This window comes from Xiphophorus couchianus, chromosome 17 (genome assembly GCF_001444195.1).
Source record: "Xiphophorus couchianus chromosome 17, X_couchianus-1.0, whole genome shotgun sequence".
NCBI lineage: Eukaryota > Metazoa > Chordata > Actinopteri > Cyprinodontiformes > Poeciliidae > Xiphophorus > Xiphophorus couchianus.
The window spans coordinates 17,018,139-17,031,643 of record NC_040244.1 but is presented as its reverse complement, the minus strand read 5'-3'; the positions used below and the strand labels follow the sequence as shown (position 1 = coordinate 17,031,643).

General features: G+C 38.2%; 1 protein-coding gene and 1 long non-coding RNA gene across 2 annotated transcripts; one reads left to right on the top strand and one right to left on the bottom strand.

Annotated features, from left to right (window-relative positions):
* Positions 1-4,458: 4,458 nt before the first annotated feature.
* Positions 4,459-10,306, bottom strand: LOC114161192 (uncharacterized). Its single transcript, XR_003598957.1, has 2 exons — positions 5,033-10,306; positions 4,459-4,876 (listed from the first exon to the last, which is right to left on the bottom strand). It is a non-coding gene; the product is annotated as an uncharacterized LOC114161192 (long non-coding RNA).
* adm2a (adrenomedullin 2a) lies at positions 4,757-13,505 on the top strand. The gene is made up of 2 exons (XM_028044354.1): positions 4,757-4,889; positions 10,313-13,505. Exons 1-2 carry the CDS (start codon positions 4,792-4,794, stop codon positions 10,722-10,724), a joined length of 510 nt encoding a protein of 169 aa, XP_027900155.1. The 5' UTR covers positions 4,757-4,791; the 3' UTR covers positions 10,725-13,505.

Sequence of the window (13,505 nt, the reverse complement as noted above, 5' to 3'; positions counted from 1 at the left end):
CCTAGATAACAGTGGGGAAGATTCATGAAGCAAAGGGAACATCAGGCGAGTATTTTCAGTATGGGCCATACTTCTGTATTAAAATTATTTTCTTATTGTTGTCTTATGCAAAATCATTTTTTTAAAAGCTGAATTTTGGGTTTTTATTTCCCTAAGCCAAAATCATCAAAACCGACAGAAATATGAAGTTGAAATACTTCATTCTACGAGTAAAATCACAAAATGAGTTTCACTGTTTCTATAAACTAACTTTAATTTGATATTTTAATTGGCGGACATGTACACATTTAGTGATTTGTTTCATAAAAATCAACAAAGACAAAAATGTTGGTTCAAGTCAAGACCACAAAGCACAACAGCGAAACCTGCCAGGATGGAAGATACAGACTGAACACATGCTGCTCATATACTGGTGGCCTTGTAAATGTTTTCAAATAAAGAATGACCAATGAGGACAAAAATATCTTCAGCGTTTGTCTACATGTAAATGAGTGTGTTGCTGGAAACCAGAGGAACTCAGTGTCCTCTATGAAGAACCATTTACCTCCTGAGAACTGCAGATGTTCTTTCTCTGGACCCTTCAGCTTCGTCCTCTTCACGCCACATTTCCTCCATCAGGCTGGTTGCTTGTTTTGTACCTGTTCTCATTTAGCAGGAACTGATTGCCACCCTCACATGTACGCTGTCTGATCACATCAGAATACTCCCCAAGATGTTTACTATTAACAAAAATTAAACTACACTGTCAATTAAATTGCAGAAAGAGATTCATACTTTTATCATTTCAGCGAAGAGGAATGTAAACTGGACTTCATGACCAATGAGGTCAATAATTCTCACACATACGTAAATAGTTATTAAAATAGGATTAGACTTTTCTTGTTAATTAACTTATTTTACTTCTTTTGTGTTGATCAATAAAAGGCAGAATGTTGCTCCATACCTGTGAGAACTTGTTCCACTTTTTTCAGTGGCTCTCTTTTGCACTCAATGAAGCATACTAATTTGCATTTTCAGCCATCTCATGAAGTAAGCCGTGTTCTACTGTCTGTCATTCAAAGGCTCTTTGCTGTTCTCAAACACATCAACAGAGACAACAAAAAGATCGAGATAAAGGGCTGATTTGATTGGTCTTTGATCAACTGACTGCATTCTCTCAGCTTTTCCTTTTCTGGCAATTTCCATAGTCGCAGATAAATGACTCTGTCCCACAATTGTCTGCTTCACAGAGTAGTGAGTCATGTTTGCTAATTGCCGCCAAAAACAACAGTAAAGGCGGGCCACGACTGAGAGATCAATCGTAAAGAGGAGGAATGTGTTCAGCGCTCAAAGGATTCTGAATCTAGAGCTGAAACTTTAGATTCAGAGAATCAGTAACAGTACCACCAAAGACGTGGCCTATTTTCTCAACCAGCTCTGATTGATCAATGGGTTACTTTCAGATATCTGTGTTGGGACGTCTTTTTCTTTTTGATGGTTTTTGTTGTCATATGCAAAGCTGAGGTATGCTCACACATTCTTCTGCAAATCCTAAAATGCAAAGCTTTCACTTCCCTTCTGGTACATGCTGTGGTTGTCTCTGCTAGAAGTGCATGTTTCCCCCTAAGAAAGTTGAAAAGAAGACTCTCAAAACAATGTATACCTTCACACAGGTGGTTTAAAAGTGAAAGCACATCTACCTGCCTTTCACTCATATAAAGACAAGCTGCTTGCAGTAAGACTGACTCTCTGCTCAATATGGTAATATGATATAATGCTGTAGCACCCAAAGTCATTTCTATGTAGGATTTCATTTTACCATTTTGAGGCCTGAAATTCTGTTAGGTTCTTTCAGGTGGTTTGATTAAAACCACCTCATCTAGGAGATGCTTGAAGTGGCCTCAGTGGCAGCACAGCACAACCTATTTTGTGACTAGGTGATGGAGATGATTGTGGTAGGAGTTTGTCCTGTGATTAATGGGTTGCCGGTTTGAGTCCCCAGGCCATCTCTGTGTCTGTCAGATTGCCCCAGCCCAGCTGTAGCTTGCCATGTGAATGTGTGTGTAAATGGGAATGACTGATTTCATTGGAAAGAGTGTTTGATTGTCCCAAAAAGTGCCATGTCAGTCTGATGTCATTTCAATTCATTAACTCTGTTGATCATTTTGGGGGCATTAGGCAGACAGTTGTAGACAGCATTGAAATCACATCTCTTGGGATTGAAGAAAAACATAATCTCACCATAAGATTATGGAAAACGTATCCTACCCTGTCATGCTACTTTAACATACACCATTTTACTCCCTTCATTCCTACATACATGTAACATACAATATGGAGAGGCAATCTAAGCAACACATATATGTCACACAACTTATATAATCCACAAACTTTACTTGATTACTCCATGTCTAGATGCATATAATTTTTCAGAAATACAATTCTTTATCTATGTTGGATTTAAATATTCAAACCTTCAGTTTATTAATATTGCACCACCAATAATAACAAATGTAATTTTAAGACACTTTACAAGACAAACAGATCCAGAGGTATAATATTACATCATTTCAATCATATACAGCAATTCAAATTCAGTCACATTCACTACAATTCAATGGCAGTTCTAATTCATTTCATCATTTGTAAACAGCTTCCCATAATGAAGAACTCCAGGTGATTGAACAGGGTCATTGACTTTGCACCGGTTCCTCCACAGTACGGAACATGAGGATGAAGAACATGGCTGTCTGATCAGTCACTAATGTCCACAAACCTGTTTGGTTTAGCAGCAGAATAACCATCGGTCTGTGAGTCACTATGCTTTATTTGTTATCTATATATTGCATCAGCAAGTGGATCAATCAACTGAAAACTACAGGCCAACCAGTGGTGTACTGGTTGGTCTACTGGTTGGTCTGTTGATCACCCATCAATTTTAGGTTCTTTCAGCCAAATGAAGAGGTTTGCATTGACTAGAACGTTGACAACAGCTTCATCAGGGTTCCTTGGAAACCAGCCTCTGACGCAGCACTAGATGTTATTATTAGCACAAAGACTAGTCAAGGAGAATTTGGACATAGAACAAAAAAATTCCAGCCGATATGAGATCTGAGTCATTAATTAAAGTAGAGAAAAATGTGTTTAGACCTGCACCGTACCTGTCTTAGTGAATGATTCAATGAGATAGCATGCAAACAACATTGGCATGCTTTATAGTGTTGAATCATACTGACAATAGACCAGTTCCTACCAGGAACCACTGAGCTAGAATGACAACAGCAATAAAATACTGTAAGTGAAGGAAATGTTTATGTGTGGGAATTTAACAGTGATGCCTCCCAACGACTTATGACTGAAACTCAAAAGCATTAGGGGAGGTAGTGGAAGATTCCTGCATCTGGTCATATCTGTGCTAGACACTTGGCTGAAGGCGATGATAAGAGACAGGAGAGGGGTTCGGCTGAATTTCTTGAAAACGCAGCTTCCTTTCATAAGCATGCACATGGTGGATTATGATAGCAAAAAGTCTTCAGGAATATACCAGTTTGAAACGGGAATATGGCCTGTGTCCTTCCATCCAATGACCACTGGAGATAAACGACACCCCTCTCACAATCAACCTGCAACAACATGCCGCTAAAGGATGTTAGCAAAGCTACCTGCAGTTCATTACTGAAACTTTACAGCTGATGTTTAGTCTAGAGCAAATTTAACAAAACTATATTAACTGTAAAGCTTAAACAGTCTTTAGATCCTGTTGGAGTTAATTTCAGCTTCTTCTACCACTCAACTTTTACAGCAATCTCTCTTTTCCAGAAAAATACACAATCCCATAGAAAATAAATGGTGTAAGCTTATAAAATTAGAAAATGTGTCTCTTTTCACATAATGTAGCCTATACATAAATGTGTTAAGGATTCTGAAATGTATGCGTCAAATCAAAGAAAATCTCTGACCTACATAATGCTACACACAATTTTTTTTTCTGTTTTAGCTGTTTCAACTGTTAGTTCTGTATAGAACTAAACTTATTCAGCAGGTTTAACTATTTTATTGTGCTGATTTTTAATTTTTTTTACAGAGAAAGCCTTTATGCTTTCAGTTTTATATAATGTTTGCTTACTTTTTGAGCTCATTCCTTTTAAGGTTACAGAAGTTATATTGCCTTTGGGCATGGACTGCAATTTATAATATTTTTTATAGAATCTCTTGGATTTATATCAGTGCAATGCAGAATAGTAAAAATTTCCAAAGATGTAAAATACTGGTTAGTTGTAACTCCACCCACTCTATTTAAATCCACTATGTTAGTCAGCACTCAACTTCACATTGGAACTTGATCTTGACCAACAGGATTGGAATCGTGGGAATAAGAAGACTTTTGACTGACTCCATGCTCTGAGCTCCACATTAAAGGTAAGACAATTTATTTTTGCATAATGTGTGGATTATGAGTAAATAGGTAATCCTTCAGACAAAGATTTTCTGTTTTTATTTTGTTTCTGCAGTTAAAGTTAATGTAGAATTCAGTTTGTATAAGGCAAGAAAATCTGCCTATATTTAAATATACTTTTTACCATCATTGTCTTTTAGAAAAAAGAAAAACATTGACTTTTTTTATTTTCTTTTCTTTTCCAGTTTGCCCAAGTTGGAATTCTCAGCTTCAACGTTTTGCTATAACGTTTTTATTATTATATAAATTATCTATTTATTGCTCTCCCTCCAATTTTGGAGGTCTGGAAGTCGGAGAGGTAGCCCCCCTCCAACTCCTGCAGAGAGAGGCTGTACACAGTTGAAGCTTATCCGGAGATGAGGTCCTTCCTCCCGCTTGTCGTGTATTGCATCAGCCTGCTTTCCCTCCAGCAGCTGTCGGCTTCACCGGCCGGGGAGCGTCCTGACGGAAACAGGTACGACAAGATTAACTACCGGCTAATAACGCTTTACTACTGTTTCCGCTGCTGTTGTCGGTATAATAACACACTAATACAATTGTTTTAGACGATAAAACAAAGCTACACCTGATTGGCTAAGTTTATAAACATTTACTCACCTGTTACTTTACGGCAAATTAGTTCACGGGAAGTGCTGCAAGTCGGAAACCTTGTAGGAACAAGCCACTTCTGCAATTGTCTTGTTTTTAATTTAAGGAGTTGAAAATATGGGTTTTCTGCCGGTGTGGTGGTGCGTAACAGATCAAGAACTTGAACTAAAGTTTGTTGCTAGTTTGGTTAACTCTCATTTTCTGCCCGCGTGTCTAAAGAGTCACATGAGCGTGAGTGGTTGCTGTTATGTCGTGCAGTTCACAGACAATGAGCTCTACAAAGTCAAAGGCTGTCTACAATAAAACACTTTAAAAAAAAAAAAAAAATTTCATTATTATGAAAATTAAAATATAAAATAATGCGAATATTTGAAATGCTTAAAATAGCACAATAGTTCGAAACTCTTGGTTATTATTATTATAAAAGTTATACAGCATTTGATAAGGTCATGGACTAAGTTCTGAGGTGAAATAATATTCATTTAGCAGTTCCAGTGTAAAAAATGACCCACATTCTGAATTTAAAGTTGAAGTTCACTGTATTTTCTATTGTACTATTCCTCCACACTGAAATCCCCAAAGCATGTGTGACATTTTCTACGTCGTTTTACACAAGGAGGGAAAACCGGTTTGTTTTCATGAATGGAGCCCCATAATGGATTATCGTGAATGTGACGATAAATGGTACCTGTTCTTTTCCGCCCTTTTAGACTGCAGGGGTTTTAGTCACAAAGCCCGGCCATAAGAGATTAGGCAACAACCAGAGCGCTTAGTAACAGTCTACAGTCTTACAGTCTTAGTAACAGTTTGATGTGTGCGGGGTCAGCAGCTATACAAACGTGTTACAATGTTATCGCAGTGAGTAACGTGTGTGATTGTAGACGAATGACTGTAAATGGCGCCTTCTACTGGTAGAGTCTGATAAGAAGATGCATTTTGTTTTCTTTAGAGGCAACTTTTCTGTATTTCCATCCATTTGTGAGTCAACAAGGCAACTTAAAAGTGATAGACCTAAGTGTAGCATTAAATAATATGGGAAAGTTTATATATATTTATATATATAATATTTATTTGTTATTTGATTCCAGACATGAACTGTGAAATGTAACTTTTTTTGTAGGCTGCCTTTCTCTATCTATCTGGAGAGAACATCACTAATTCATTTGCTTTTTATTCAAAGGGATTTAAACTGTAGGAATAGTATAATTGAATTTGTACCTTTGAAACTGTAACTTTTAAAAAGCTTTCTACACTTTGATACCAGAAACAAGCAAAGTAAATGCTCAGTTTGAACAAAGTCTCTGACTGAAGTAGGAAATGAAAAAGTTTTGTGACTGAAAAAATATGGATATAACCCAATAGATAACTCAGGAAATTTTGGAAATCTTCTCTTTTTCTCTAATTAAGAAAAGTTGGAGAAAAATTCCCTCATCACTATGCATACGTCAAATGCCCGACACAATTAAGCAAGAGGGTTTGGAAGAATAATAAAGCAAACATCTGTGCTGATAATCTAACACTGTTGGAGGCAGAGCATTATCACACAGCACCATCTCATCTCATTGCCTATTGATGTGTGTGAGCAAGCGCTGAACACCTGCTGCTGAAACCTTCACCTGCCCAGCACCTTAATCCCCTCAGTCCATCTCGTCTCCGCTTAACAAGAGAGTCCTAATCCCTCCACTGTCCCTAAAGACGTGTCTTTTTCCCAGTTTGATTCAGTCTGCCACTTCCCCTTTCGAGCATAATTGGTCGTAAATGTTCCATTGCTTTCTTCTTATGACACTAAACTCTTACTCCCAGTTCCAATGAGCACATCATGTCCTGTTACCATGACATGCTGACTGAAGAATAACAGCAGACATAACTATTCTACATTTCTTTCGCCTCTTAGACGCTGGGTGGATTTCTGTCATTCCTTCCATGTTCTGTTTCTGTCCACATTCTGTCTCTGTAACCTGATAAGGTAATGCTAAAGAAGTCCTTAAGATGCAGAACTGCCGCTTGCCAAACTAGGAGCGATTGCATGCTTTTCTGATCACATGCAGCAAATACCCTTCATTTTCTGCTAGATTTTTTCTTTTATGTTTTTTTTTTAGGTTAACCAGTTTTTATCTTTATTTACCTCAATAAAATATGTCAAAACCCGGACGTTTTAGCTAATATTTCTAGCTAAGAACAATGACCTTTCACCCACATTTAGCATCAGTACATATCTTTGGTGGTGTGCCACCAAAACTAAATTGTTGTTTTGGTTGTTGAGCACTTTACAAAACAGATTACCTATTAAACAATTCATTGTTTTGAGATGAAGGGCATGCCAAACAGATTTGTACTTGGACCCCTTTCGAGCCCCACTGTGTTCGCATCAGTTTGCATCACATGACAGTTCAGTCTGGGTGCTTATGTTGTAGTCCAGGTTTGTTTAAGCAGTATGAGGTCACATGATGTCATGTTTTTTTTTCCAATTAAATCATTAATGGAGAAAAACAAGAGTGAGCTACAGACAACCTTTAGAAACAGACAGATTTAATCTCACACAGGGTATGTGTAATAATAATAATAATAATAATAGTGCTATTATTATTATTATAACTATTAATTATAATAATTACTATTAGTATAGTAATTATTATACAATTAGTAATTATAATAACAATATAAGGATTTTAAGTTAGGTATTTCAGGTTTCTGTGCATGTTTTCTTGGGATTGAACAGTTACAGTTGAGCAGGGTGAAAGCAGTGACCAAACGGGGAGAATTCCACTCTGGATTATCGTCTTAGACCAAAATCCAACTCTGGCATCCGTAAAGAGCTGCTTTCCACATGGAAACCAATTTTGCAGAGGTGTGACTTTACATGTGCTGTGTATGTGCTGTGAGGAGCAGCACTAATCTGATGATGTGGTTGAATGTTTTGTCTATTGATCACAGGGTTTCAGATGCTAGTTCCTATTTAAACTTTTGACTTCAACTATCAAAACCACAGGGCTAGAATCATCAGCACCGCAGATTATAGTTCTGTGTTGTGCAATAGTGGAGTCAGTGTATGAGTCATGCAAAATATTACCAATTTAAATCCACAATGAATTTCAGTGTCAAGATGCCATGGTGACTGCAGTTAGAGAGAAACAAGACATGCGTCCAGTAAGTTAAATACTAGTCCCATTGTTTAGATGGGTGATGTGGCACCATGGCGCACCAAGCCTGATCTGAAAATAGTAAGCGGCATCCCGTTATGCAACTGTCTTTCCAGCAACAGCCTCGTCTTTGGCAACTGAGTCCTCGTCAGGCTACCATACCTGTTTGAATACCATTGACCTTCCATTTTGTGCCAGATTACTGAACAAGATCTCAATGGTACACAGTTTTCAGCCACTCAGTGGGAGTAAAGTCTGAGTGCTTGTGTTGAGTCAGCGTTTTACTGAGTATATTTGGAGCAGCTGTGGTGTCTGCCACAGACAACTTGGTGCAATTTTTTTCTTGTAGTTGGAAAAGCAAACATATGATGCATTGCTCAGATGTAGTGTTCCAACAGAATTATAAAGGTTTACTTCTCGTCTGCCAGGTGTAGTCATTTTTTTGCAACCCTTTTTCCATTGGTGGTGCTAAGTTAGACACTCAGCTGCTTGACTCTTACTGATGAGCTACCAGGTCAAGTTGTAAGAACGATACCCGTTGTTCAAACAACGAACAGATGGTAGAGATGTTGCTACTGTTTACTCAGAGGCCAGTACATTCTGCTTGCTTTGCTGACCGTGTCCTTTCCAGCAGAGAAATTGTCCCAAGGTCCATGTTCCAGACAATGCGTTTTATGCATGGATCAACGAAACGTCAAACAGTCTCCAAATAAAAAACATACCCTTCTTAACTTGAAGAAACTCGTTACTGTACACAGATTCACTAAAACTCCACTGGTTTGCTTTATATTTGTTCTGTTTCCCCAGGAACCATTCAGCAAAACTGAAACAAGTCTCATCAGGCTTCTTGATAATGAGATCCCGTGCCTGCTTAACAAAAAGCCAACACTAATCAGGTGGCGACGTAAAAAAGGTAGCAACCAAGGCTGACTCAGGAATATGCTATTCAAGGCATCAAAAGGCTATTTACTTTTATGCCCCAATTAAGAGACAGGCATGTTGAAATGCACAAAGTTGTGCTCACATGCAAAAGATAAACAGATGTTGGTACTCTTACTAAAAGTTTCACAGTATTAGCTGATCCTAACCCTTAAAAGAAAACAATAGGAGATAAATGCCTCACTAAAATTTTTACTTCTTTCAAAAGAAACCGATTCATATTACTCAGTGATAAAAAATATTATGTAGTTTGGAAGATATACTGATCTTATGAGCTGTGTTTGTAATTCAGCACAAGACTAAAGCAGTTTCTAGTGTGATTGGTCTGTTTGTGGACAGGATTTGGAGTTGCAGAAAGGAGGGTGACTGGTTTGGGAATCTCAGGGTCTCCTTTCCTTTGGTTTGATGATGTGCTTCTGTGTGTATCTTTGGACCATGACCCTCAGTGTGTGCTAGAATGTTTTGCTTTGTATTCTAACGGTATACATCACGTCATTCAAAAATCTGTTACTATCCCTTACAGTTTGTAATTGTTACTCGCTTGTGACTACTTTTCGAGGTGTCTCGGTGGACTGATATTAGTGGGACGACTTCAACTCCTCATTCTGTTTGAGGACCTTCCAGTTGATCACACCATGTAAAGAACATCACACAATGAAAGGGGTTTCTGTTCTGGGTCTCTAACAGACTGGCATCATGCTTAGAGGTTGTACCTTCCTTGATGGCAGTGCCATCTCCCCAGTGTAGCTAGCAGGACTTAGCAAGCATAGAAAATGGGCAGCAATTTAACCACCCATAAAGAGGCGTTTTCCGTGTCTGAGGAGCTTTTGAAGTTTTGTAATGTTCCTCAAAATATTCCTTAGCATTTTTTGTGGTTTGACATGATGCACCATAATGCTTGAGGAGACTTCTACTGCTGGCGTGGTGCAGTGGATTGTGCTTAGTTCGTTGAAATGTTCAAGTTGAGGGCAAGTGTTACATGAATATAACACTTTCATATAACTCAAGGTTTGCCAGCACTGCATTAAAGTGTTGTGATTTTGGCCATTTAAGATTCTGATTCTTAAATATGCAAATTTTTCTTGCATATGATGTGTTACCTGCTTATTTTTGCATTGTATCTTCTGTTCATCCACTACTGTTTGCTTAATCCACTTATATCTCAAAAACCTAAAAGAACACCTTTTTACCGGCTTTTTTTTCTTTCCAGCTTGAATCATCTCAAAGAACCAATCGACCAGGAACAGGAGCTTTCCACTCCCTCAGAAGGTCAGTCCAACACTGTCCCAGCATCTCCAGCTGCAAACAAATTCCGCAAATGGATGTTAAGCCTCGTGAGGCACCCACCAGCGTCCAGTTTGAGGACGGCATCTCCTGGCCTGACATGGGCACAACCTGATGAGGCTTTTCAGATCAAGAGAAGGGCTAAGAGATCTCGTGGCCATGGACACTCGAAAGGGGGCAGAAACCACCACCAGCATCCCCAGTTTAAGAGAGTGGGGTGTGTCCTGGGAACCTGTCAAGTACAGAACCTCAGCCACCGTCTGTATCAGCTCATCGGTCAGAACGGCAGGGAAGAATCATCCCCCATTAACCCTAGGAGCCCTCATAGTTATGGATGAGCTAGGTTGCCCCTATAGCAGGTCTGTCAGTATTTGTCTTTTAATGTCTTGATTATCGTTTTTGCATTTAGGATTTATCTAGTGCACAGTCAGCTTTGACTTATTTTACAAGTCTCCTGCTTTTACTGTTTGTACTTTATTGGTGGATTTTAAAGTTACATTTTAAGATCACAACAGACCAAATCAACTCCAGGGATCGACCATCTCCGTCACAGGAAAATATGGACATTAAAACATTATGGACTCTTCAGCTTAAATGCTAAAAGGAAGCCAAAAGCTGACATTGGCACATTTTAATCTGGATAAAGTAAGAATTGAGCTGTGTCTTCAGTGCCATTCAGTGGAGTACTTCTTGTTGCCAACTGAACTTCATAGCTTTGGATCTTTTGCTGTTCACTGATCACACCCTAAACCTCTAATGTGGATTAGAAGCTGCACCATGAACTGGAGACCTGTCAAAATCAATGTGTTTCTGAATACCTTTTCAACAGTCAAGTGAACCCTTTTACCTCTCCATCAGCTTTGAAGTTCATACACTGTGTCTAACATGAACTCGGAGATCACCACAACAGTCCTTGAGTTTGTAGCTGAACTTAATCTGAGGTCATCCACAGCCACGGCTTACAGCAAACATTGTGATTTAAGACACCATGAAAAGGAAAATAAGAGTCAGCATGCAGGGATTAGTTACTGAGTCAAGAAAAGTTCTGTTTCAATTTTGTGCTTCACACAGTTGAAAATAAAAGTGAACACTATAGTCAGATTAGCATTTCATTGTTTGAGTGGATCCTTGTTAAATCTCTAGAAATAATTTTAAAAAGTATTTTAGCAGTTAGATCAAATCAGAAAAATAACTTAAAATTGATCAACAAGCTTCTTTATTTAGTGGACTAGCAGATGTTGTTAGGCTTCCTGGTTTCAACAACTTAAAAGTTAAACTCCTGAGTCTCTTATGTCATCCAAGTTGAGTCTACAGCAAAGATCCGAACGTAGACAAATCAGAAATAGGTTAAACACATTTACTTTCATTTTTACTTCCAACTATGTAATATGGTGTTACGATGTGGGTTTGAAACGAAAACCACGCTGACCAAAATGCTAGCTGTAACAGTGCCCAGTTTCAAATGTGAACACAAATAGCCAGGCACCAGCAAAATGCATGCCCCAACATTTTGTTGTCTTCTATTTATTCCTGCCTCTGAAATGGTGGGTGGATGATAGACCAGGAATTGCTGGGAAACAAGGTATAATTTGTTTGGGTCTTAAAGTTCTCATCCATCCAGCCTTCCATTTTCTATACCCATTTAATCCTGTTTAAGGAAACCACCATCAAGCGAGTGGGTTATGTCAAAGAGCTGGCATAGAGTGTAATCTCTATGCCAGCTATTACTGGGCAAGTAGCGCGAAACAATCTGGAGAAGTCACCAGTCCATCATAAAGGCAAGATTATAATCCTAATGTTTCCACACCCACCATATAACCTAAATCATAAGGTTTAGATGCAGCTTGAATCAAAATTAGAATCAGTTAAAATTTGAACCAACAGGTCAGACTTCAATCAAAACCAGAAATCAGTGTTGGCCAGCAAAACTCTGATTGGTGCATCTTTAGTATTAGAATTAGATGTAAACTTTTTAATAGACCTTCATATGTAGTAGTGTTGGAGTACTATTTGAGTTGGAAAGTGAGTCACTTCATTTTATTATTATTCACATCATCATTATTATTATTATTATTATTATTATTATTATTGTGTGATATTTATTTCCTATTGTTTTCTGTAATCTTGAAACAGCATTAGTTAAATCTCACCAAATACCTGGAAATACTTGACTGACTGAGTGGCCTTGCAGTATGTGACCCACATGATATGGTACCATGTTCTTAATGTATTTTCCGCTGTTTTTATTTCTCCCATCTATTTTTTTTCCCACCCTGGCTATAATCCTTTTAGACCAGAGATCAAGTCATGGTAGCCAGCAATTCCTTGGTCTTAACTCTAATGTGTTCAAAGCCTCACTAAAGTAAATTGTGCCTTTCTCTCTGCTGTAACGGAACTTATCAATGTCCCGTGACAAATCATTAAATAACTTTTAAACTGACAAACAAAAACATCTCTCTACTTTCTCGAAATGTAACTTGTCAACCATTCTATGTGTTTTGGATGAGTTTTGCCTTATCACTGGTTTGCTTTCACAGTATGTTTTTGGGACGTCACACATTGCGTCATACGGAGTTGCGTTAGCAAACCCTACCACAGTCGATGGCTTCCGGTTAGAGACCACGGACAGTGTTTCAAGGCTATCCATGACTAAGATTCATAGGACTTCAGTGATGTTCGTGTTAGTTTTTCAGCAGACTTGTTTTCTTGTTTTCACATTTGAGTGTCACGTGTTCTTCTTTATGGTCACAGGAAAGCACTTTAATGCAATCATGTTGACAGTTTTTTCTACAACTTGAATTTCAATGTTGAAGAGCTAGTGACGGTAGGATGAGGTGCTTCCTGTAAAAGTTGTCTTATTGTCTGTGAAGATGTACGTGCGCTCCCTGTGAGGGAGTGCTGAGTGCTCCCGTGAATATATGTTATACTTTTGTATTTAAAAAAAGTTATGTATTTAAGTATTTAACTTATCTTGTATGATAATGCCTGAATGTCACCGAGAACTATTTATCTTGTCTTTTCCATTGTTCCTTATCATAGTGGGAATTAAGTTTGTTAAATGTTACTGTTTGACCATGTTCTTCAGTCTTTAAAATAAAGAACCATACTGTGTATAGTGA